Raw genomic sequence first — 26,711 nt, forward strand, 5'->3', positions numbered from 1 at the left:
GCTGAGTGGTAAAGGCAAATTTGAGTTAAATAATTTGTTTTAAATGTGAAAAATCTGAACAATATGGTTTCAAATTCAACGCTAAAACTTACAGAAATATAGATTCAAAATTAATTTGAATAATTGAAAGTAACCACTGGTTGAGTGAAATCAGGTCCTAAAAAGCCTTATGAAATACTGAAAATAAAATGAGAAGGAAATATAGCTTGTATTTTTCAAGAGAAAAAAGAAGGAAAACAATAAGGAGTTCCAAAAGTTAAAACAGAAAACTATAAAAAAATACATTATTTAAAACACTGAATGTAAATGAAACAATGACGATATTGAAAGGTACAGAATCAAAAATGCAATCTAACAAAAGACGCAACGAAGACAAAGTGCCACAAAATTTGTTAAAATCAAAAATACAGAAGTCATGGTGTTCAAATTAAACAAAACAAAAAGTAAGGGTGTTCATATCCACAACAAAGCAAAATTCAAGAAACAAATAATGAGACAAATATTCTAGGATATTGAAGGTCAATTCATCTCTAGTTTTTGACTCTACACATATGCAAAAAATGATCAAAATATACAGGCTCTGGAGAAATTAGGAAGAAGGATGTATTATTTAACTTGGTAACCTAAAAACAGAGACCACATGATTTTTGCCAATATTCTTGAAATGTATATAAATATAGATCAGAATCTTGGCCACAAAAGATGTCTCAAAAAGTTTTCAGAAGCGAAACAGGCTGCATGTTAAAGAAAATAAACCACCCAGAGATTTTACAAAACAAAACAAAAAATACTTTTTTGGGTCACAGATGAAATAAAACTTCCAGTTGGAGGCTCTTTTGAAAAAACGAGGAAAATAATGAAATGAGAGTGAGTAAAGTCAAGATGCTAAAATATTACGAGATGTCTTTATATAATTTATTACAACAACAAACAAAAGGAGAAAAAAGTATATAATTATATCTGTAAACAATTTTAAAAGGAAATTTAATAAGACCCAGCAGCTATTTTTATAAAACTATATGAAATAGACAAAAGCTAACACAATATAAAGTCTCAAAAAATAGCAAATACTACAGCAAACATTGAAATGATGAGGTCACTCAAATAGAAAAAAAGACAGCAAAGCCTACCATTACCAGCATTATTTTACAGATATTTTTAGAAGTTTTAGTTAGTGAATTGTCTTTTATCTCAGCATTCTAAACACTTTTCCTAATTTCTAGAAACACGCCACTTTACAGTAATAGACCCAAAGACTTTTAGCCTCTCTGCAACAAGAAGCCAAAAGTAGATAACTTACAGACATTTAGCAATAAGGTTTCACTGTTCTATCCAATCCAAAAACGACCCAGATACTCAGATTTTTATCATTTAACTTAACTTGGCAAAACTCAAGATTGTTACCAAAAAGAATCTGGAAGCTGTTTTTTCCCCAAGTATACAAACCATAAAAGTTATTGTACCCACAAACTCTCATCCATTTTTATCTATTTAAACCATTTGTTTCCAACAATTATGTTCACATTGCCCACGAAAACTTCATGAGACATTAGACAAAATTAGCCATCATCTAAAGCTATTATTTTGCTGACGAATTTAACAGACGGTATGAACTTATTTGACTAGTAAACCCAGGCTGCATGCCTGAATCATATCCAAATACCAACAATTTTGACAACAAGACTATTTCAGTCAAACAAACAAACAAACAAGCTTTCATTTACCAAAGGCTAATTCACATCACGTTAACTTGAAAGACATTGGGTTAATTTCTACTACGTTTAGAATTTATGTAAGTGCTTACTTTAAGCCAATTAAACAGAGCTCTTAATTTTCGCCATACCATCCGGAGGTAAAAACATCACACATATAACATCCATAGACATACATACACAGAATCTCCACAGCTATTGTTTTAAAAATTACCGACATGAATCAGGTACAATAAAAGAAAGCGCCCTAGTTGTGAATCCAAATTTTGTTTTGAGCCTCTTTACCAATATTTGTGGAGAAGACACTCAAGATGCTAGATTTTTTGGCAAGGGCACACTTAACGGCCGTTTTTTCCTTCCTCTGCCTTTTTGTTTTTCCTTCAGTCTTAGGAATTAATGATGGGCTAGGTAGTCCCCAGAGGATTTGCAAGCTCTTTGAGATAAGGGAAATGGGTGGAACCTGAATGCCTATAAAGCTGCTTTTCTAGCCTTACAAGGATTTTCCAAGGACAGTTGCTTTTGATTTCTCAGAAACTGGGTTGTTACTCAAATGACATTATAGGTTGCTCTACCTGTTCAACTGCATCATAAAGGCACAGAGAAACCCCTCAAGTTTTCTCCCAGCTCGAGTTTCTGGGGCATAACCCATCCAACTGAAAGTGTTTCTAATTAGTTAGAATGTACTTGAGCGGTGAGTCTCCAGGGATGCTTAGGGCGTTCCCCATGGTGTCCGACTGACTGTGGCTGGAGAAAGGGTGCAGAGTCCAACTGCGGGCATTGATATAGTTATAAGATTTAATCAAGTCCTGCTCAACCGGGGCACTTAGTCCCTGAGCCAGCACAAGGTGAGGCAGGAAAGCAGGAGGGAAAGGCCTGGAACTGGCTGGAGGCTGGGGCTCCCAGAGCCAGGGTTGAGAGTTAAGTCCTTGGCAAAAAGGTTTTCAAGTTTTCGATTTTACAGAAGGTCCAGGTTCTGCTCAGGTCCAGTCTGAACTTAACCTCCGCTTGGTGACAACAGAGGAGGTGATGAATGAAACAAAGAAAGGAAAAGAAGAGATCAGACCTCGCACTCATGGCCTCTTTTAGAGGGTTATCAAGATAAGAGTCACAGAATAGTTCCGGTGCCGGGGCACACAAACCCAGCAGGACAGTTCACAGAATGAATTACAGGTCTCCTACTCTCATAACCGACTCAGTAGGTGACTAAAATACTCAAGGAGTCAACCGCCAAGAGAAGGCACGCCACTTGGGGTCGCCAGGGTGATCAGGCCTGGAAACCCAAAGTTGGGGCTCCCAGAGGTAGGGCCTTTTAGTCTTTAAAGATTTCTTTGTTTCCTGGTTGCAAAGCTCAAAAGGAGACCAAAATGGCCACTGTAACTCTAAGAGAGATAAAAGAAAAGGGTCCATTGCCTTGAAAATCCCCCCTGAACCTAGGGCAGCGTCCTACCCATTGTTCCTCCCGTGAGGTCCCTATAGTAAGGGGTGATGGGGGCGTCCCCCTGCATTGTATCCCTTGTATACCTTCCCTGTTATGCCTGGCAGTAATAGGTGCCTGGTGAATGGTCCCAGAGGTAAAAGAATAGAGAAAAACAGTGAGGAATTTTCCGCCGGTCTGGGGGACATTCTACGCAATTGCATCCTGTAGCCATTCTCCCAAGAAGGGGTTCCCACACTCAACTAAAGGTTAAAGTTTGGTACTTTCCTTGACCTGGAGTCCCGATTGGAACTTTCCCGCAGTTTGGAGTGTGGTCAGGAGCCATAGGGAGGGATGCCAATCCAGCCTTAGGAAAAGAAACCTGCCATGGGAGTCTTGGAGATTGGCGACCGTCCTAATGACTTAAGTGGTTGACCCGTGCCCATGTAAAATTTATATATTAGAGATAGAATTAGGAAGGAATGGATTAATTCATTCTTCATCACCCTGAGGCTTAAGGTACTGACTCTCTTCAAGCTGAATGCCACAGTTTGCCCCATAGAGTAGCCATGGGCAGCAAACGTGGATTCATACTGCTGTCCAAGAAAGTTCCCGATGAAGAAGTGAATTTAGATCCATCCTTGAAAAGGGGAAAGGCCCAAGGAAGAAAAGAGCACTTACCAGAACTTAAGCTCACAAGCCAATGAAGCAAGACCCCCGTATGGGCCACCAGAAGAAATGATGCAGGCTCAGTGAGTCGAGGAGTCAAAAGAAAGATTTCTTGGACTCTCAAGGTCTGGCAGTAGTGCTCTTTTATTTAGAGAATAGCATGGGGACAGGACCCATGGGTAGTAAAGAGCTGCAGGCATGGGGACAGGACCCATGGGCATTAAGAGCTGCAGGCATGGGGACAGGACCCATGGGTAGTAAGAGCTGCAGGCATGGGGACAGGACCATGGGCAGTGAAGAGCTGCAGGCATGGGGACAGGACACAGGGGCAGTGAAGAGCTGCAGGCATGGGGACAGGACCATGGGCAGTGAAGAGCTGCAGGCATGGGGACAGGACACAGGGGCAGTGAAGAGCTGCAGGCATGAGGACAGGACCTATGGGCAGTAAGAGCTGCCAAAGATAGACTTTTCAACAAGGGGTTCTAGGACAATAGGATAACCACACGCAAAAAGATTACTTTATACCTTTACCTCACACCTTAAAAAAATATCAACTCAAAATGGATCATAGCCCTAAATGTGAGAGCAGGGCCAGCTTGATGGGCATACATCCTGTGCTTGGTTTAATGCTCTGCTTTCATAGTTTTGAAATTCTTAATGATTTGTGAACAAGGGTCTCTCACTTTCATTTTTCACTGAATCTCACAAATTATGTAGCTGGTCCTGTGAAAGAATGAAAATGATAAAACTTTTCAAAGTATACATAGGAGAAAATATTTACGACTTTGGGTTATACAAAAAGGTAGCTACAACACCAAAAGTATGATCCATAAAAGAATAAATTGAAATTAAAAATATGTAATCTTTTGTGCTTCAAAAGATACCATTAAGAAAATGAAAATACTAGTCACAGTCTTGGAGAAAATATTAGCCAATCATATTTCTAGTGAATGACACATCCAGATGTATGAAGAATTCTTTCAGCTCAGTAAGAAGACAAACAACCCAATTAAAAAATGAGCAAATGATTTGAATAGATAAATCTCCAAAGAGATAAGTAGAAGGTAATAAACACATGAAAAGATGCTGAACATCATTAGTCATTAGGGAAAAAGCAATTAAAACCATAATGAGATACCAATGCATACCCACTGAAATGGCTACAAAGATATAAGATAAGTATTAGCAAGATTGTGAAAAACCTAGAGCCCTTATACATTGCTGGAAGGAATGTAAAGGGGTCCTTCAGAAACACTGTAAGATGGTTTCTTAAAAAGTTAAACATAGTGTTACCATATGACCCCAACAATTCTCCTCCACGGATCTATCTAGAAATGAAAACATATGTCCACACAAAGACTTGTATACAAATACAAATATTTATGGCAGCATTTTCCATAATAGCCAAAAAATGGAAACAATCCAAATATCCATCAACTGGTGAATGAAAAAATAAAATGTGGTGGATCCATCCAATGGAATACTATTCAGCAATAAAAGGAATGAAATACTAATATATGTACAACATGGATGAACCTCGAAAACATGCTCAGTGAAAAAAACTAGATGCAAAAGACCACATAACGTATGGACTCCATCTATATGAAATGTCCAGAAAAAGGAAATCTACAGAATCAGAAAGTAGATTAGTGGTTACTTGGGGCTATAGGATAGAAATAGGAATTGACAGTAAACAGCCATGAGTGAACTTTTTGAGATGATAAAAATGTTGTAACTTTGGATTGTGGTTATGGTTGCAGAACTCTATAAATTTACTAAAAGTCATTGCATTGTACAGTTAAAACGGGTAAATTTTATAGCATGTAAATTATACCTCATTAAAGCTATTTAAAAAAGCAAAGGTAGGAGTGTTAATAGCTGAACAGCCTCAGTTCAAGAGTAAGTTGGTTAACCACGTTTTCTTTCTGGAATGCAAGAAAATAAAACGTATGGAAAATGTGAAAAAATTAAGAAACATTGCATAATCTGATGTTTCAACATTCTGTCAATGGGAATTCCAGGAAGAGAGAAGAGAAAAAAACGAAACAAGGAAATCAAATAAAAGGAAGGAAAAAAATGTCTCAGTTTGGCAGCTAGAACCTTAATTAAAATGTCACATGAAGTGCAGAGAATGAGTATTTAAAACCTAACTAGATATATCATAGTGAAAATGTAGAACATTGAGGATAACAAACAAATCATAAAGGTTCCAGAAAGTAAAAGCAACTTACAAAGGGATGAAAATCTGATGGAAGTTTCAGTTTTCATATGCAATACTGAGTGGAGGAAGACAAGGAAGAAAAATGTCCAAATTTTTAAGCAAAAAATAATTATGAACCTTAATTCTAAAGACACACAAATACTCATTCATGTATGAAAGTGAAATGAAGATATTTTCAGACTATAGTGACCAAAAGCTTTATGGAGGGAATAGGAAAAAGGAGGAGAGAAATAAAATTAAGTTCCAGTTTTTAGCTTAGGAAAAGATACCAAATAACTCCAGACATTGAGAACAATGTAAGCCTAATTATGTTTATTAAAAATTTAATTTTAACTCATAAAAGAAGGTATTACTTCCAATTCAAAGGCTAATTCTCAGTCCACCTCTTCCTCAGCCTCACTGATGTCATCGTTGACTTCTTCCTTCTGGAAATGTTTTCTTCACTTGGCTTCTGAGATGCTATGCCATGACTTTGTGGCTTTCCTGGTACCTCCTTGGCTATTTCTTCTGCTCTTCCTGCACACACCGGACCACCTCAGGGCCAGTCCTTTGATCTCTTTCCTATCTGTGCTCCCTTCTTAAGTAATCTCATCTATTCCCATAGTTTTGAATATCAGCCTCACATGGAAAATCCCCAAATGTGCATCTCTACCTTACGTCTCTTCCCTGGACTCCAGATTTATATTCAACCATCTCCACTTTGATGACACTAGTAGGCTTTTCACACTCAGCCAGGCAAGAACTGATAACTAATCTCTTGATTCGTCACCTCTTGAAACCTGCTCATTCTCTAGTTTTTCCATGTAAAGGACTTAGCAAATACATATAACATTTATTAAATGCTAAATGTCATTCCAAGCACTTACATATATTAACCCATCAAATCCTGACAGCACCTATGAGGTACATGCTATTACTATCCCATTTTACAGATGAAGAAACCAAGGCACAGAGATGTTAAGCAATTTTCCAAGAGCTACATAACTGTTAAAAAAACAGAATGAAGCTTTGGACCAAAGTTCAGGTTCTTTATCACTACAGAATATTGCCATCTAGGCAAATGGCAACTCTATCCTTCAATTTCTTTGGAAAAAACCTTTGGAGTCTTCTACGACACGTCTTTTTATCTCACACCTAGCATTTAATCCATCTGCAATTTCCCCTGGCTTTACCTAGAATTCGATCCAGCATCCCATCCCTTTTCTTTACATCCATTGCCCCAACCTGGTCTCAGCCACCATCATCTCCTGCTTGGACTATTGCAATAGGTACTCACCAGCCTCCCTGCTTCTACTCTTGCCACACTGCAGCTGTTCTCCAAACACCAAATATAAGCAAAGATGTTTTAAAAACTGAAATCAGATCATTTCACTCTACTGAAAACCTTCATCGGCTCCCCATTTCATTTTGAATACAGTCTTGACCATGACCTACAAGAAACTACATGACTATCTCTTGCTAACTCTCCAACCTCATTTCCTACCCATCCTCTTTTAGATCATTGCCCTTTGGCACCCTAACCTCCTAGGTTTCTTCAGATAGTCCAAGTATGTTTCTATACCTGACCCTTCATTGGCTGTTTCTTCTGCTTAGAATATGATTTCTTTGGAAATCTGTTTGGTGCTTTTTATCAATTTACTCAGGGCTCTCATCAAATATCAACCCCTCACTAAGTCCTCACATGAAATCCGTATAAAATAGTACCCTCATGGACACAAAAGTGTATTCAACCACCCAAGTAATCCATCAGCATCATGGCAGAGTGAGTTGTTCCCTTTGTCTCTCCTCTAAGTTACAACTAAACGGACGTTCATTAACCAACAGAGGGTTCCCTACACAGCACGATAGGATGTCTTAGAGATCCACCCAGTAATACATCTGAAGGTGGGGGGACTGGATCCTCAGGAAGCAGTGGAACTAGGTGAGCAGACCCTTCCCCTTCCCAGTGGCAGCGATCTAGGTCACGAGTCCTCACATGGTGGCTATACGTGACTGTAGGAGGAGGTGGGGGCAGCCCAGCCTCCATGTGAACACTTTCAGAGTGGCAGCCCGGCCCACGGGAGCGCCCCCTATGCCGCTGTGGTCACACTCATGGAAACGCTCCTCACTGAGTAGTATGGCTCAGCCCCCATGAAGGAGCCCCCATCAAGCACAGCAGCTCAGCCAAATCGCCTGTGAGTGCACAGCCAGCCTGGGCAGGTGAAGGAAAGTGCCCATCCTCTCCCACCTAGTGCACCAGCTGGGCTGGTCCCCTGCCAAACGCAGCAGTCCCACACCAGAGCAATCCATCAACAGAGCACAGAGGCCCCACCCGCCAGTGCGTGAGTCAGCTGCCAAGCAGCTGTGGCCAGAACACAAATGCAGACCAGCCATACTGGAACAGCTTCCAGCAGACAGAGTGGGATAAGAAAACACGATTCCTACCCCCCCAGCAGTGGCAGGTAGAATCTGTGGCCTGACACTATCACAAATGTCTGGGAAAGGATCAGTTCATCAAACACCACGAAAAACTACAGTAACACTTCAGAGCAGAAGGAAAATGGCATCTCCAGAAACCAACCCTGAAGTCACGGAAATTTACAATCCAAATGACAGAGAAGTCCAAATAGTTGTCATAAAAAAACTTAATGAGTTACAGGAAAACTCAGAAAGACAGTTCAGTGAGCTCATGAATAAAATTAATGAGCAGAAGGAACACTTCACCAAGAGATTGAAACTCTAAGAAAAAAAACCAAATAGAAATTCTAGATATGAAGAACACAATTAGTGAGCTAAAAAATAATGAGCTAAAAAAAATTAAAAATGGGGGCTGGCCCCGTGGCCAAGTGGCTAAGTTCGCGCGCTCCGCTGCAGGCGGCCCAGTGTTTCGTTGGTTTGAATCCTGGGTGCGGACATGGCACTGCTCATCAAACCACGCTGAGGCAGCGTCCCACGTGCCACAACTAGAAGGACCCACAACAAAGAATATACAACTATGTACCTGGGGTCTTTGGGGAGAAAAAGGAAAAAAATTAAAAATCTTAAAAAAAAAAATTAAAAATGAAGTAATTGTTCGAGAAATATCCAAAAAAAGTGGAGCTTGCAGAGCTGTAGAAACAAATTAAGATGCCCCCTAAAATAAACACAATAAACTTTAAAAATTAGAAATAACGAGATAAACAAAACTACTGAAAATTAAATAATTGTCATGGAAGAAAAGTTTGAGACACCCATTATGAAGACAAAACAAAAAACAAAAGGGATGAAAAGATTAGTGAGCAGATGAAAGTCGTGAGGACTAAAGTTGTGCCAGTGGAAGAATTATTTTGTCCCAAAATTGAAAAATGAAAGGTTTCAGAGATATTAGAGAAGAAACCTTCCCCGAAGTAAAGACAGAATCGAATCTGCCACCCTGAAGAACACAAGAACTGTGTTTAAAGACAATGTGCATGGAATTCATCATCTTTCTCCATCACCTTATTTACTCATAACTTTCTGCATCACATTATTTATTCATAATAAGAGTGCATCTACCTCATAAAATCAATACTATAATAAGTCTATACTCTAAATTTCAAGCTTTAATAAGATTGAAGTCACCAGAAGCAAAATTAAAAGACAAGGAAAGTATATTGATAACTTTCAGAAAATGTAGTAAATTCTCCCTTATCATTAAAGACAGGACAATCACCTCAACTGAATAACACTGGCAAAAAATAAAACACCAATTCACAGAAGAGGAAATTTAAATGGCCAATAGACACGAAAATGTGTTCAACCACCCAAGTAGTTAGAAAATGCAAATTAGCAAGATGCATCTCTTTATCTACCACTTTTGCAAAAATGAGTGTGGGGAGAGGACTTGTCTCATTTGTCATTGGAGGGGGGATTGTATTGGTTCAGTCACTAGGAAGGCAACTTTGAATGATCTATGAACAATTACATATTAGTACTCTTTGTCTCAACAATTCCACATTTTGGTTTTTAACACAAGACGAACACATATATGTGCGTAAACACAAACAAATATATAATCGCTATTATGACAGCTTTTTGGTAAAAGTGAAAAACTGAAGATAACAAATGTCAGTCAATAGAGGGGGATATGCTGTAAAAATGATGTTGTATTGATTCCACAGAGAAGTATGTAGCTGTTGAAAGAATGAGGTGGATCAATATGTTTATTAAAGTGAAAAGATCGCGAATATTTTTAATATTAAAATAAGTGAAAATGTAAAATGCAGAACAGCATATACAATATAGTCCCATTTATTAAATACAAGCACACAAATTATGTATTTAGGAAAATGAGCTATATATGGAAATGAATAGATAAGATCAAGAAGGTTATGCCTACAACCCTTAGCAGGACGAGGTGTGGAAGCTGCTGGGGGGTGGGTGGTGAACAAGATTTTTCCCTCTATATACTTCCATGTCACTTGAAATTTTATGAACAAGAAAGTAATGCATTTCTGTTGTATTAAAAAATCAACAGATTAAAAATATTAAGTAATGTTATTTATCAGCCAATACTAGAGAAAAAGATAAGATTTCTACCATTTTCCTTGTCAGAAGTATAACCCGTTTTAGAACAAAAAATCAAAGTAAAAATGAAAACACCCAGCCTGCACTAGTCTTTGGCATCTTGGGCCTTTCTCTTCCTTTTACTTTCTTCCATCAAGATCAGTGGAGGAAGAGCCCAGACTCCCAGCCAGAGACAGGAACAGGCCCGGAGCTGACCGAGGCTGGCACACGGAACAGGTACGAGACCCCAGCACCCAGTGTTTGAAAAGAAGTCAGGGGTTTACCCTGAATTTTATATTCTCTAAACTCCCTTCCTTGAAATGACCGATGTGAAGGTGGAGGAGGTTTGAGGAAAATGAGAGGATTCAGAGGTCGCGAGGAAGAAGAAATCTTGCCACAAAGCCTCATAAAGGACAGCTGACTTCAGATAGGCCTGACAGCAGAGCGGTAGTTATAAAACAACAGTCACGTGCCTTGTGGCAACCGGACTCACACCAGCAGGCGGCCTGCTGCAGTTTTAAACTCCGATGTCCTCATTACATGTGCCTGCATTTCATTATATTGCACGTGAGCGTTCTTGTAAAGCAGGTCTAGAGAACAGGTTTAGTTTAGTGTCTAAACAGCAGCCTCTGAAGCAGCAGCGTGGCCAGAGAGAAAGGTAAACGAAAGGGGGGTAAAGACTGACCTGGCGCTGAAGTCGCTGCCGGCACCGGCCATCTTCCCGCCCCCGGGCCCTGCCTGGCCCTGGAGCTTGGCGTCCTATCCCTCCAGCATCCCCAGAAGAAATCCTGCGAGAAATCTGTAAACCGACTCAGCCAGAGAGAGCTCCGCCCAAATGGGGAAAACAAAAGTGAAAGCATCTCAGCGTGCCGTGCAGACGGTGTCTCCCTCCTCCCGCAGCTTCACCGTGCGCTCAGCCAGCATTAGTCATGACGTGGCAGCGGGAATGGAGGATGAGCAGTGACTGCCAGGGCCTGGAGGGCCTGGGAAGGAGGAGCCGGGCCAGCCCCCAGGAGTCACTTGTTCTTGAAGAAACACCAAAAACCTGTGTGTGGACTCCCCCCCCCCCGCCCCCCCCCCCCCCCCCCCCAGCCCCCCCCCCCCCCCCCCCCCCCCCCCCCCCCCCCCCCCCGCCTTCCTCAGTTGCTTCTGCCTTCTGAGAGGGTGTCAGTTTACATGGGGTGGGGAGAACTCTGTGCCTGCCCCTTCCCCTTATCGACGTGGCTGTGAGGGAGAGGGAAAGACAGGAACTTCAATCTCTCTGGCCAGTGGGAGAGCCTGGACCTGACCGAGTTAGGTCCCAGCATGCAGACACAAAGCTGGAGAAGCAGGCATCATCTAGGGCGATGGTTTCCACGTTACGTTCCGCTGAATCCTGCTTCCTCTGGCTGTTAATAAGGGCTCTCCCAATTACATTTGAAGATACAGGGCAAGTTTTCTTCCCTCTCTTCACTTCCGTTCTTTCTTACTCCCAAAGGAGTGGACATCAACCTGGTTGGAACAGATTCCAGGACACTGATGAGACGTCTTTACCTGTGGGCAAGGCCTGTGTGTTCCAGTTGCTACACACACCTGGACCTCTCTCTCTCTCTCTCCCCCTCTCACTCTGTGGAGTGGAAGGGCTGGTAAGCTAAACCTCTGTTGGGTACAACTGTCCTCTGCTCCTGGCCTCCATGGGGCATGTGGCCCAGACACAGCCTGGCACAGATGACACCATACTTTTCCAGTATCCCGTCTCTCTCCTTCTCTGTCCCTGGGCAGCAGGCTGACCCAGGCACCCATAGTGCTGCGTGTTGGCATAAATGTGCCAGCTTTTCCATGGGTCTGCTTAGGGTCACCAAGATGCCAACTAGGAGCTGGCTGGGTGGGAAATCCGCAGACGCCCGCCCTCCTGGGGAGGGCACTCCCACGCTGGGGCTGCTCCTGGCTGAAGGGGGGGAGATGCTCCTTTGGGGCTGGAGAAAGCTGGGCACGCACCACGCTCTGCAAGAGCAGCGGTGGTTTATGAGGAATCAGGAGGCCTCTGTGGGGAAAGCAAAGTTTCTTTGACCAGGAAACAGTGTCAGGCCTGCCTGGGTTAAGGAAAGGACAGAGCCAACTTAAGAAGCAGGTGGAGCTCCTAAAAGTCCTGCTGGACTGACTTCAGGGAAATAAGGGGATGTTTGAGGCATTCTCCACGGCTACAAGGAGCACTGAGAACAGAGACCACTTTTGCTGTCATAGGAGTAGCTGGGCTCTGGGACCTGAAACCTGGAAAGCAAGAGAGGCTGAAATTGAGGAGGGACCAGGGGGCGGAGGACTGACCAAGGGGACAGACTTCATCAGCTTCACTCGGAGCAGCTTCCTCTCAGATTCAGTAGTGGGGCTGAGTCTGCACCCTGGGAGAGCCCTGTGGGGACTGGAGGTTTGTCCCTGAGATGAAGCACTAGCATCCTGGACCTGAGAATTGAAAGACCTGAGGAAGTGGCAGCAGCAGCAACAGCAGCCACTGGGGCAAGAGGACCAGACCCTGGGTACCCTGCGTGGATGCAGAAACGGAAGGGACCGTGGTGGCTGGGACCTAAGTGGGGACACCCAGGCCCCACTGCAATGTCCCCTTCCGGGGGTGGCACATCAATCAACGGGACTCGCCTGGTCCCCCTGGCCCCTCTCTTCCCTAGGGAGACTCTCTGGTTGGGGGTCCAGTGGAAGGGGTGAGTCTGCTCCTTGGTGGGTCTCCCTGGGCTCATCCTGCCTAGAGAGGCCAGGGCTCTGTCGGCTCCTCCAAGGTCAAGTGCACAGGGACAGGGGCCTGCGGGGCTGTGGTTGATTGAAGCAGCCTGAGGCCATGTGCGTAAGCCCAGTTCTGGGGTTCAGTTTTAAGGATCCCTTTTTTGTTACACATCTAAACCACGACCCCCAATCCCTCTTTTATCAGGAAGAAAGTTGGTATTTTGATCCCCATCTGTCTCGCCTTTTTCCTGTCACTTGGTTTGGAACTCAAGTGGAGGAGACATGGAGGGTTATACACAGAAATTGGGGTTCCTCTGTGACTATCTCCTTTCTGGGATTCCCCCCACCCTTGCTCCCTGTAAAGCCTTGGGCTTCTTCCCTGGCTCTGCTGACCGGAAAGAAGGTGGGCTTTCTGCCAAAGTTTGGGTCTCCCCATACTAGTCTGGGGCTGCTCTCAGAGCCGGGCTTATAATAAACAGGGAACATTTCACTCTGGCTGCTTCCCCTGAGTTTTGACTTTCCTCCAAAGTCAGCCTGCTCTTGTTCCCTTTCCAGAAGCCCCAGACAGTTGTTCTTTGAGAATGGTCCAGAGTTTCTGTGAGAGGCCGGTTGGTTAGGGGCTCACTCCTGCGCATCTAAAGCAGAGCTCTTTGTCCTCACCCCTAAGCAGCAGACCAGCCCTGTCACTCCCATACCCAGCCCTGCTTCTGGAGACCCCAGTGGTTCCGGAGCCCCCTGACCCCCTGCTCAAGGAAGAAAGAAGCTACTGTGCAGTGGATCAAACAGAAAGCACACCTTCATCAGGAGATGCACAAGCCGGAACTATGCGCAGTTTGTACTTTTGTGCTCATGGGAGCACAAATACACACCTATTTAGAGTGGGCTTATTTCAAGAAACAAAATAAAAGCAAATAATACGCCTGGCGAAAAGACACAGATTATTCTAGAATTTCAGTTGGAGTTAATACTTACAACATTCTATACAGATGAGACATATGAGTTGTTGCCAAGTAGCCTAAAAATACATAAATATTTTTTGTTAAAGGAGAGTAGTGAGCAGTCAGCATTGAACCTGGTTTTTGCTTCAAGGACTTGTCTATACATCTGTCTCTTTCCAAAGGATTAGGGCCACAGCTTTCCCTCTGCCTCCTTCCTGCTCTAACTTCCTTATACATGTAACTGGAGAAGAAAGTCCACCCAACTGTGTGTGTGTGAGAGCTCGGCCTAATAGGACATAAAACCAGACAGTTTCGGTTCCTGGACTCTGATCTGGGGCCTTATGAAGCATTTCAGGGTCATCTCCCCACCCAGTTTACACGGAGAGCGTGGGGAGGTCCAGTCCCCTCCTCCCAGGCAGAAGGCGCTTCTCTCCAGCACAGCAGAGCAGGGCGTGTGCTGACGTCCAGAGGAGCCGCACTGGGAGATTCAGGCTGAGGGGTTGTTACCAAGAGCCCCAGGACATCAGGGGCACCAGGCCCTCCTGCTGCTCCCAGACACAGGCACACTCTCTTAGCTAAGACCACAGCCCAGCAGCCCAGCATCGCAAGAAACAGCCCACATCTGAGTCCTGGTAAACAGGGCTGACAAGGGTGATAGGCTTAGTGACCTTCCTTGCCCTTGGCTGTCCAGTGGGATGGGGTGGATGCCCTCCCTTCTAGAATGATGACCAACTCAGCCTTTATCTCCACAGCACAGAGCAGTGGGAACACAGTCAACCTGCTCCATGAAGGAACCCCCAGGCTCCGAGGTCCCTATGGCTGGGCTTGGACTCTGGGCCCCATTCCTCCTGTTAGACAGCAGGTCCCACCTCTGGAAGACCCCCGGGTGGGTTCCATACATCAGCATGTTTCCTTGGGCATCCAGCCTCCTCCTCCCTTTCCTAACAGACCTCGGATCTCTTTGGCTGGATGACTTCTCCCCTTTGTGTGCAGGAGTAGAGAGACTGCTGATCAAGATGCTGGCCCTTGAACAAGCCAGGCCAGCCGGACTCTCTTTGGGGAGTTGGACTCTGGAGTGATGTTTGTTAAGGAGTTAAAAAAACCCATTGCATAACATTCATTCTGTGGCAGCTCCTTAATGAGATGACTCAGTTGTTCCTGATGTGAATTCCTGGAGTTGCTCTGGTTCCCTCTCTGGTTCTGGGGCTGTTTGCGGTCTCAGTGGCCACCCTTTTATCCTTTCTGTGAGTCACTGTGCATCTCATCCATGAAGTCTCTTTTCGGCTAATCTAGATAAAGTTGGTCTTGCTGGCAAAGAGCCCTAATTGATACGAGGACGTTTGTGTGTAAGTTTTCTTAGCTTATTTCCTTATTGCTTTCAGGTTCAGGCACTTTCTAAGTGCATAACAAATATTAACTCATTAATCCTAACAATGATCCAGTGAACTAGGTACTTCTAGTATCTCCATTTTATAGATGAAACCACTGCATGAGGGAGGGTAGGTAACTTCCCCAAGGACACACAGCCAGTACATGGGGAGCTGGGTTTCCACCTACACAGACTAACTGCAGGGCCTGTTCTCTGTCCTCTAGGCTCTGCTGTCTCTCAGAACAAATTAGCATTGTTCACAACACCAAAGTAATCAATAGGAGCCAAGTGCAATGGAGACCTGATGAAAAATAAAAGCTATATAGGGATGATATAGAACTGTATTTACTGACATTTAACAATGGCCATTATATACTATTAAGTGGAAAACGATGATTAGAATCCATTTTATTATTAAAATGGTATAATCATTCCCCTGTGCCCTCCCCCTCTATGCACATTACAAAGCCTAGAATCATTTTCATCAAGTTGTCAACCATGCATATTCACCTTACCTGGAGAGGACTCTCAAGCATTGTGCTTCTTAGGAGTAGGAGATGCAAGGAACAATAGCTTGGAGCTTTGGAGGGAATATCTTGATTTGCTGCAGACCCTGAACCCCTAAAAACCTATATGGCATGTCTCTGAGTCTTCGTAGGGTTTCTTTCTCATCATCTGGAATGCATGTGACTTAGTCCAGCTTTCAGAATACTCAACACTTCTTCCCATGAGAGCAAGTCACTGTGATGGTCAATTTCATGTGTCAAATTGACTGGGTCATGGTGGGGGAGGCCCAGATTAAACATTATTTCTGGGCATATCTTTGAGGATGTTTCTGGATGAGATTAGCATTTGCATCAGTAAAGTAGATTGCCCTCCCCAATGTGGGTGGGCATCACCCAGTCTGTCAAGAGCCTGAGTAGGTCAAAGAGTGGAGAAAAGGAAATTTGTTCTTTTCACGCCTGCCCTGTTGACCTGGGACATGGGTCTCCTACTGCTCTTGCACTGGGATTTATACCATCGGCTCCTTTGGTTCTTGGGCCTCCAGACTTGGGCTGGAATTACACCTCAGTTTACTGGGTCTCTGGCTTGCAGATGGTATATTGTGGGACTTCTCAGCCTCCATAATCACATAAGGTAATTCCACATAATAAGTCCTCCCCATAGACATATATGGTTCTGCTTCTGGAACTATTAGATCTGTTTCTCTGGAGAACCCCTATCAATACAGTCATCAATATAGTGGAAGCAGAGTGACATCAGCATCATGGTGGAGTGAAGTGTCCCCTTTGTCTCTCCCCTCTAAGTTACAACTAAACAGACATCCACTAACAACAGAGGATTCCCTACACAGCACAAGAGGATGCCTGAGAGATCCATGCAGCTATACACCTGAAAGCAGGTGGACTGGACCCCCAGGGAGCAGTGGAAATGGCACCATCTCCCTCCCCAGTGGCAGTGATCTAGGTTGTGGATCCTCACACTGCAGCTAGCAAGACTGTGAGTGGAAGCGGGGGCAGCCTGGCCTACATGTGAATGCTTGTGGAGCAGTGGAAGCCCAGCCTATGGGAGCACCCACATTGCTGTGGTGGCCTCACTGGCATGAATGCTGCCCACCAAATGGCAGAGGCTCATCTTGCTGAGCCTGCCATGTAGCTGCAACCCAGGCCACACAAACGCAGAGTGGCCGACTGGCATAGCTATGAGCAGATAGGGTGGGAAAAGAAAACACAGCCCTTGCACCCCGCCTGGGTGGCAGGTGAAATTTGTGACCAGAAGCAACAAGAACCACAGCAGAACCAATGACGCAGCCCCCAGAGGCGGCAATCCCAACACCAGCTTCACCAGCAGTGGGGTCTATATGCAAGTCCCCGGGTCCCCAGTCTCCCACCAATGACAGTGACAACTGCAACAAGCACCCCAAGACAACCCAGAAACAGCAGTACAGGTGGTGAACTGGACAGCAGCATCAGAGACCACAGAGAGCAGATGGAAGAATACAAGACCCAGGTGACCAGAACCAAAGTAACCAAAGCTGTACCCAAATAAGTAAAGGTGATTACTACCACAAATGTACCAGCAGAGGATCAACTCATCAAACAGCATGAAAACCTACAGTAACACTGAAGAACAGAAGGAAAATGACTCTCTCCAGAAACCAAACCTGAAGTCACAGAAGACTACAATCTGACAGAGAATTCAAAAGAGCTATCAGAAAGAAACTCAATGACTCACAAGGAATGAGTTTAAGGAGCCCAGGAATAAAGTTACTGAACAGAAGGAATACTTCACCAGAGGTTGAAGCTCTAAAAAATAAAGCCAAACAGAAATTCTTGGTATGAAGAACACAATGAATGAGATAAAAAATAACGTAGAAAGCATAAAAAATAGAGTAGATCTTATGGAAGAGAGAATTGGTGACCTTGAAGATAGAAACCTAGATATGCTTCTGGTGCAGGAGGAGAGAGAACTAAGATTTTTTTTTAAATGAAGAAATTATTTGAGAAATATTAGACTCAATTAGGAAAAGTAGCCTAAGGGTTATAGGTATCCCAGAGGGAGAGGAGAGGGGAAACGACCAGAGAGCTTCTTCAAAGAACTAATAGCTGAGAACTTCCCAAACATGGGGAAAGAACTGGACATACAAGTACATGAAGCCAATAGAACTCCTAATTACATCAATGCAAAAAGGACCTTCTCCAAGACATAACAATATTAAAATCATCAAAACTCAATGACAAAGAAAAAATATTAAAGGCAGAAAGGAAGAAGAAAATAACCTACAAAGGAACCACTATCAGGTGTTCAGCATATTTCTCAGTAGAAACCTAACAGGCTAGGGGAGAATGGAATGATATATTAAAAATACTAAAAGACAAAAACCATCAGCCAAGAATACTCTATCCAGTGAAATTATCCTTCAAAAATAATGGAGAAATAAAAACTCTCCCAGATAAGCAAAAGCTGAGGAAGTTCATTGCCACTAGACCTGCCTTAGAAGAAATGATGAAAGGAGCTCTCCTACCTGAAACAAAAAAGCAAAGGTTTACAAAACCTTGAGCAAGGAGATAAATAGACAAAGTCAGAAAATTGCAGCTCTCTATAAGAATAGGTTAGCAAACACTTAATTATAACATAAAAGATAAAGGGAAAGAAAACATTAAAAATTACCATAAACACTTCAATTTAGTCCACAAAATCAAAACACAAAAAAGAATAATTTGTTACAACAATAACTCTGAAGGAGAAGGGAGAGGGATGAAACTTGCTTAGGCTAATGGAGAGAAGAGGCTGTCAGAAAATGGACTAGCTCATCTATGAGATCTTTTATAGAAACCTCAAGGTAAACACAATACAAAAAATCAGAGCAGAGTCACAAATCATAAATGAAGAGAAAACTGAGAAAACCACCAAATTGAAATGGCAGTCGGAAATACCAGGGGAAAGAAACAATGGAAATATAGAACAACTGAAAAACAAGACATAAAATGGCAGTATTAAGCCCTTATATATCAATAATCACTCTAAATGTAAATGGATTGAATTCTACAATCAAAAGACACAGAGCGGCAGGATGGCTTAAAAAACAACATGCAACAATATGCTGCCTCCAGGAAACACATGTCAGCTTTAAAGACAAACATAGGCTCAGAGTGAAGGGATGGAAGACAAAACTCCAAGCAAATGGCAAGCAAAAGAAAGTGGGTGTTGCCATACTTACGTCAGATAAAGCAGAGTTCAGGATAAAAAAGACAAAGAAGGACAGTATAAAATGATAAAAGGGACATTCCACCAAGACAACATAACACTTATGAACATATATGCATCTAACTCAGGAACACCAAAGTATGTAAATCAACTATTAACAGACATAAAGGGAGAAATTAACAGCAACACAATAATAGTAGGAGACCTCAACACCGCACTTAAATCAATGGATAGATCATCCAGATGGAAAGCCAACAAGGAAACAGTGGGCTTATGAAATGCTAGACCAGATGGACTTAATAGATATAAGTGGAACATTCCATCCAAAACCAGCAGAATATACATTCTTCTCAAGTGCACTTAGAACATTCTCAAAGGTAGGCCATATGTTGGGAAACAAAGCAAGCCTCAATAAATTGAAGAGGATTGAAATCATAGCAAGCATCTTTTCTGACCATCATGCTATGAAACTAGAAATAAACTGCAAGAAAAAGCCTGAGACAGCCACAAATATGTGGAGACTAAACAACATGCTACTGAACAACTATTGGACCAATGAAGAAATCAAGGGAGAAATAAAAAAATACCTGGAGACAATTGAAGAAAACGCAACATACCAACTCATACGGGATGCAGGAAAAGTCATGCTAAGAGGGAAATTCATAGCAATACAGGCCTACCTCAACAAACAAGAAAAGTCTCAAATAAGTATTCTTAAACTACACCTAAAAGAACTAGAAAAAGAACAAAGTCCAAAGTTAGTAGAAGGAGGGAAACAATAAAAATCAGAGCAGAAATAAATGAAATAGAGACTAAAAAAAACAATGAATGGATCAATGAAACGAAGAGTTGGTTCTTGGAGAAGATAAACAAACTCTACAAACCTTAGCCAGAATCACTAAGACAAAAAGAGAGAAGTCTCAAATAAATAAAATTAAAAATGAAAGAGAAGAAATTACAACAATACCACAGAAATACAAAGGATTATAAGAGAATACTATGAAAACCTATATGCCAACAAATTGGACAACCTGGAAGAATTGGATAAATTCTTAGACTCATACAGCCTTCCAAAACTGAATCAAGAAGAAATAGAGAACTTAAATAGACCAATCACAGGTAACAAGATCAAAACAGTAAGCCAAAAACTCCCAAAACAACAGTCCAAGACTAGATGGCTTCTCTGGTGAATTCTACCAAACACTCAAAGAAGATTTAACACCTATCCTTCTCAAACTATTCTAAAATATCAAAGAAGATGGGACGCTCCTAACTTATTCTATGTGGCCAACATTACTCTGATATGAAAAACAGAAAAGGACAACACAAAAAAGGAAAGTTACAGGGCAATATCACTGATGAACATAGATGCAAAAATCCTCAACAAGATATTAGCAAATCGAATACAATAATACATTAAAAGGATCATACACCATGACCAAGTGGGATTTACTCCAAGGATGCTGGGATGGTTCAACATCTGCAAATCAATCAATGTGATGCACCACATTAACAAAATGAGGAATAAGAATCACATGATTATCTCAATAGATGCAGAGAAAGCATTTGACAAGATCCAACATCCACTTATGGTAAAAACTCTCAATAAAATGAGTACAGAAGAAAAGTACCTCAACATAATAAAGGCCATATATGACAAACCCACAGTCAACATCAGACTTAAAGACTGAAAGCCATCCCTCTGAGAACATGAACAAGACAAACGTGCCCACTCCCACCACTCTTATTCGACATAGTACTGGAAGTTTTGGCCAGAGCAATTAGGCAAGAAAAAGAAAAAAAAGGGATCCAAATAGTAAAGGAAGAAGTAAAACTCTCAATGTTCACAGAAGACGTGATTCTATATATATAGAAAACCCTAAAGACTACACCAAAAAACTGTTAGAAATAACCCACAACTACAGCAAAGTTGCAGGGTGAAAAATCAACATACAAAAATCAGTTGCACTTCTATTCAGTAATAATGAACCAGCAGAAAGAGAAGTCAAGAATACAATCTCATTTACAATCACAACAAAAAGATTAAAATATCTAGGAATAAATTTAACCAAGGAGGCGAAAGACCTGTATACTGAAAACTATAAGACATTATTGAACGAAATCAAAGAGGACATTAAGAAATGGAAAGATATTCCATGCCCATGGCTTGGAAGAATAAACATACTTAAAATGTCCATATTACCTAAAGCAATCTACAGATTCAATGCAACCCCAATCAGAATCCCAATGACATTCTTCACAGAAATAGAACAAAGAATCTAAAATTTATATGAACCATCAAAAGATGCCAAATAGCCAAAGCAATTCTGAGAAAAAAGAATAAAGCTAGAATTATTACCATCTCTGACTTCAAAATATACTACAAAGCTATAGTAATCAAAACAGCATGGTACTGGCACAAAAACAAACACACAGATCAACGGAACAGAACCAAAAGCCCAGAAATAAAACTTCACATCTATGGACAGCTAATCTTTGACAAAGGAGCCAACAACATACAATGGAAAAAGGAAAGTCTCTTCAATAAATGGTGTTGGGAAAACTGGACAGCCATATGCAAACAAAGGAAAGTAGACCATTATCTTACACCACACACAAAAATTAACTCAAAATGGATTAAAGACTTGAATGTAAGACCTGAAACCATAAAACTCCTAGAAGAAAATATAGGCTGTACACTCTTTGACATCGGTCTTAGTAGCATCTTTTCAAATACCATGTCTACTCAGGCAAGGGAAACAAAAGAAAACATAAACAAATGAGACTACATTTGACTAAAAAGTTTCTGCAAGGCAAAGGAAAACATGAACAAAATGAAAAGACAACCCACCAACTTGGAGAAAAATATTTGCAAATCATGTAGCTGACAAGGGCTTAACTTCCAAAATATATAAAGAACTCATACAACTCAACAACAAAACACTTGATCAATAAGTGGGCAGAAGATATGAACAGACATTTTTCCAAAGAAGATATATGGATGGCCAACAGGCACATGAAAAGATGTTCAACATTATTAATCATTAGGGAAACGCAAATCAAAACTACATTGAGATATCACCTATCACCCTTCAGAATGGCTATAATTGACAAGACAAAAACAACAAATGTTTGAGAGGATGTGGAGCAAAGGGAATGCTCATACACTGCTGGTAGGAATGCAAACTGGTGCAACCACTATGGAAAACAGCATGAAGATTTCTCAAAAAATTAAAAACAGAAATATCATATGATCTCCCTATTGCACTAATGGGTATTTATCCAAAGAACATGAAATCAACAATTTAAAGAGATTTATGTATCTCTATGTTCAATGCAGCACTATTCACAATAGTCAGGACATGGAAGCAACCCAAGTGCCCAACAACGGATGAATAAAGGTCCTGTGGTGTATATATATACAACGGAATACTACTCAGCCATAAAAAAGAGAAAATCGTCCCATTTGCCACATGGATGGACCTTGAGGGTATTATCCTAAGCAAAATAAGCCAGAGAAAGACAAACACCACATGATTTCACTCATATGTGGCAAATAAACAAACACATGGATAAAGAGATCAGATTAGTGGCCATCAGAGTGGAAGGGGGTAGGGAGAGAGTTAAAGGGGTAAAGGGGCACATATGTGGTAAAGGATAAAAACTAGACTATCAGTGGTGAGCATGATGCAGTCTATAGAGAAACTGCTACATAATAATGTACATCTGAAATTTACACAATGTTATAAACCAATATGACCTCAATAAAAGAATTTAATATGTATGTATATATATATATATATATATAGTGGAGCAAGGTAATGTATTGCAAAACATCCAGACATGCTAGGTCCCTTCAGGCTATATTGCAACAGAGAGCAGGAGAATTCACATAGCCCTGGGGCAAGACAGTACATGTGTACTGTTGTCCGGTCCATGTGCATGTGAAATGCTTCTCATCCTACATCTTACTGGATATATACATATTATTTTGCTGAGGAAGATTAGCCCTAACCTACCATTTATTGCCAACCTTCCTCTTTTTTAGCTTGAGGAAGATTAACTCTGAGCTAACATGCACGCCAATCTTCCTCTACTTTATATGTGGGTCACCGCCACAGCATGGCTGACAGGTGGTGTAGGTGTGTGCCCAGGATCTGAACCACCGAAGCAGAGTGTGCCAGACTTAACCACTACACCACGGGGTCAGCCCCCTTACTGGATATTTTTAAACTACATTTTCCATGTTAACAGTTGCATGACATGTACCATAGTCCATGCTAATCTGCTCTAATTAAGATACCACATCCAGCACACTGACTACAGTTGGGGCTACTATTTGGGTAAGTTTCTAATAGTCATCTTGCCGCCATGAACCACCTAGCTTTTGCAGAGACCAGACTGCTGAATCCGATGGAGAGGTGATAGGGTAACAACCACTGCATCTTTTAAGTCTTTGCAGGTGGTACTAATTTTTGTCATTTCCCAGCCCAGGAATATGATATTGCTTTCAACTTACTATTTTCATCATGGGAAACTTCAGTTTTAGGGCCTTCCACTGGGCTTTTCCTAAGACAGTCGTTATTTCATAGGTTAAGGAACCAGTTCAGCCAACTGCTATGTGTGTCCTGATTATATTCAGAAACTGGGGAAATGACTGCTGGGTGGCTCTGTGGGTTGATTGGACCCCTTGTGAGGTGGACGTTACCTGACCGCCATACACTCTACTCTAACAGGAACCTTGATGGTACTTTGAGTCCCCAGAAGAGCATCATTCAGATGCTGCATTCAACAACCTTTCAAAGACCTGTGTATTTTCCTTTCTCTAACATACATTTACCTGAACGAATGCCTATAGGTGCTTTAGGTGAAGAACTGCGGAAATCACTACATGTACATTGGCAGAGTTGTTTCTACGCTCTCATTTCCATCAGCAGATTCTGAGTCTAAAAAAATGGCTCAGGTCTCAAAACTAGGCTCTTCACTTTTTATTGGGGTAGCTGATCTTAGCCATCTGCCCATCTATTTTTAATCTCTTTTGATTATGTATGTGAAGCAATGTCCTTGTTAGCTGCCCATCTGTCTTTCCTGTAAGAACACTGTGTCCTATTACCTATCTCCATAAACATCTATGGGCCAGTCCACCCTGGCTGTCATTCTAACCTTGCTGCCTATCATAGAAATTATTTTATCTTGCTCTGACAAGTAAATGCTGCCACCTGACTCCTGTTACTCTGGAATCCTATCATTCCCATTGTGACTAGGGAATCCAGTTCTGTAAAACATTCCTATATTATTCCAACTTACAGAGGACAGCCCCCACTGAGCATCTCAAGGATGCTGGTGCCCTCTCACCAATACAGTCCTTATCACCTTGTTAGCATCTCTGAGGCCTGCTGAGGAACATGTTCACCTTATGGGTGGGTTTTCCAGTTGTGGAAAGCAGACCTATGCCAACTTCCCTAGGCCTTTGGATCCCCCTTTTCCATAATCTGCCCTGGCACATCTGGTATCTCTATTTCCACTTCATCTAGTGTGTACTGTGGCTTACACCAAGCCTCAAAGAGCCATGTTGGCCAATACTGGAGCTCCATTGGAGTAGAAACCCTCTCTTTGGCAACAGGACAACCCAGAACTTGCCCAGCTGGGTCATGCTGAGAGGACTCCACATAGTCTTCATTCAGGCAAGATGGTTGGGAAGGTAGGTATCTGTCTTCAAACAAGGGGTAGGAGTCTCTTCTGCAGGCCCAGTGGGTTCAGGGGGATCTGGAGTTCAGAGTTCTCATGTGCATCTGCATAGAAAGCCCCATTCTGAGTTTCAGACCTTCACTCCTTCTTTATTGGGGCCCTGACTTTCGCACAAGTGACCATCCTGAGCCTTGAATGCAGACATCTCTGAAATTATGCCATGCCTAAAATTAGGGCCTGTGCCAGGCCTTCATTACCATCTGCCTTCTAGTTGTAGGTATGAAGGTCTCTTTGCTTTAGGAGGTGATTAATAGATTTAAGCCTGCCATTTACTCTTTTCAACACATTAGTGGCACTTAGCAACAGTCACCCAAATCCACAGTTCTTACAGTTACCATTTCTCCCTTTGTAAATGCCAGACAACTGCATCGGCTGCTATACCTCTTCCGCTTTATCTCATCCAGTTTCCTACAGGTGAAAGTTTGGCAACTGTACTGTTACAGCATCCCAGGACATCAGTATTCCACCTGTCACCATCTGCTAGACAGTGATCCAACTGCAGAACCCCATCCTTAGGGCCTGCTTGTTAGGTCCATTGTCTTATGTTGGGCTCCCTAGAAGCCGAGGCTGAGGTAAAGTCTCTTAAGCAAGTGATTTATTATGAAAGATCTCTTAGAAGTGGGGGAAGCAGGATAGTGTGGTGGGAAAAGCTAAGCAAGGATGTGGTGACAGCTGGAGACTAGCTCCAGCCTGATCCCATGGGGAGCACAGGAACATGAGTCACACCACATGGTTGGTTCCACCTTGGGGCTGGGGCCCGGCTCCAATCCCGGGAGGAGTAACTTGCAGGTGAGGGTGGGTCCATTTGGCCAAAGGCAATATTCTGGGGAGGGGTGGCATCAGCAGCCAACCCTCACAGCAACTTGGGGATGAGAAGCCTGCCCAAAGGGGCACCACCAGCATCCACTACACCAGTGAACTGTTCTCATTTGCTTCCTGAATAGCAAACACTTCCTTGAAATTCTTCTCAAATTCCGCCTCCAGTCTAAGTCCCATTAGGCCAAAGTCATTGTACTGAAAAAAAAATAATGAAACTCATTATCAGTGTTAGATACTATGCAATTGAGAATGATCAAGACTCTTGTCTTAAACACCCTAAGTTACATTAACCAGGTTATGCAGCTAAGAGTAACTTCTCTTTCCTAAGAGCATGATTATTTCTTACTATTGGAACGAAATGGGAAATCATTATCACACCTGGGGACTCTAATTTAGCGGTTGGGTATTTTAGTGAGGGTTAGAAAAGTAATCTATGTTCTTTGTAACCATTCAAATAGTACAGAAGTATCTAAGTACTATGGGTGGTCTTCCTCTCCTGTGTCACTTCTATTCCCCTCTGCTGATCCCTGTTAACTATAGGGTCCATTCACATGCAAAGGAATCTGGAGTCTGGGATTTCTGAGAAGTTGGGGTGAGTATATTTGGGGAGAGATAAGAAGCACACCAGAACTTTTAGATATCATTCTCTTCTCCTCAAGTTTAGAGCAAGACTTGACTGTTCTCTGTGGGCCCCTGTCTCCTCTGCAGAGGGGAACGAGCTGTCAGGGGCTCGGGGTTCTGTTTGCAGGGACACCTTCTGACTCCGTTACTCTGCCAAAGTGAGCTTAAGTCCTGAATGGAAAAAGTCACTCACTTCCAGAATCCTTGTTTGTGCAAGGTTGTCACGGGATGAAGGAAACTGAAAAATTTCCCAGCACCTGAAAATGAGGGCAGAGCG

The 26,711-nt window shown here is 42.3% G+C and overlaps 2 protein-coding genes and 1 long non-coding RNA gene across 53 annotated transcripts in view; all 3 read right to left on the reverse strand.

The window, feature by feature from the left end:
- Positions 1–11,619, reverse strand: part of LOC106827879 (nuclear body protein SP140-like protein) — a 61,645-nt gene extending 50,026 nt beyond the window's left edge. For both annotated transcript variants that reach the window (XM_044751233.2, XM_014836038.3), the window contains exon 1: positions 11,205–11,619. In XM_044751233.2, the coding sequence (XP_044607168.1) occupies positions 11,205–11,236 (32 nt within the window). In that variant the 5' untranslated portion in view covers positions 11,237–11,619. The remainder of the gene's footprint in view (positions 1–11,204) is intronic.
- Positions 11,620–11,872: 253 nt separating this feature from the next.
- LOC139041044 (uncharacterized) lies at positions 11,873–16,185 on the reverse strand. The gene is made up of 3 exons (XR_011495521.1): positions 16,054–16,185; positions 14,204–14,246; positions 11,873–12,010 (listed from the first exon to the last, which is right to left on the reverse strand). It is a non-coding gene; the product is annotated as an uncharacterized lncRNA (long non-coding RNA).
- A 9,060-nt stretch (positions 16,186–25,245) lies between these two features.
- Positions 25,246–26,711, reverse strand: part of LOC106827877 (nuclear body protein SP140-like) — a 72,433-nt gene continuing 70,967 nt past the window's right edge. For all 50 annotated transcript variants that reach the window (XM_070489497.1, XM_070489483.1, XM_070489464.1 and 47 more), the window contains one exon: positions 25,246–26,008. In XM_070489497.1, coding sequence (XP_070345598.1) covers positions 25,901–26,008 — 108 coding nt within the window. In that variant the 3' untranslated portion in view covers positions 25,246–25,900. The remainder of the gene's footprint in view (positions 26,009–26,711) is intronic.

Source organism: Equus asinus, chromosome 19, assembly GCF_041296235.1.
Source record: "Equus asinus isolate D_3611 breed Donkey chromosome 19, EquAss-T2T_v2, whole genome shotgun sequence".
Classification (NCBI taxonomy): Eukaryota; Metazoa; Chordata; class Mammalia; order Perissodactyla; family Equidae; genus Equus; species Equus asinus.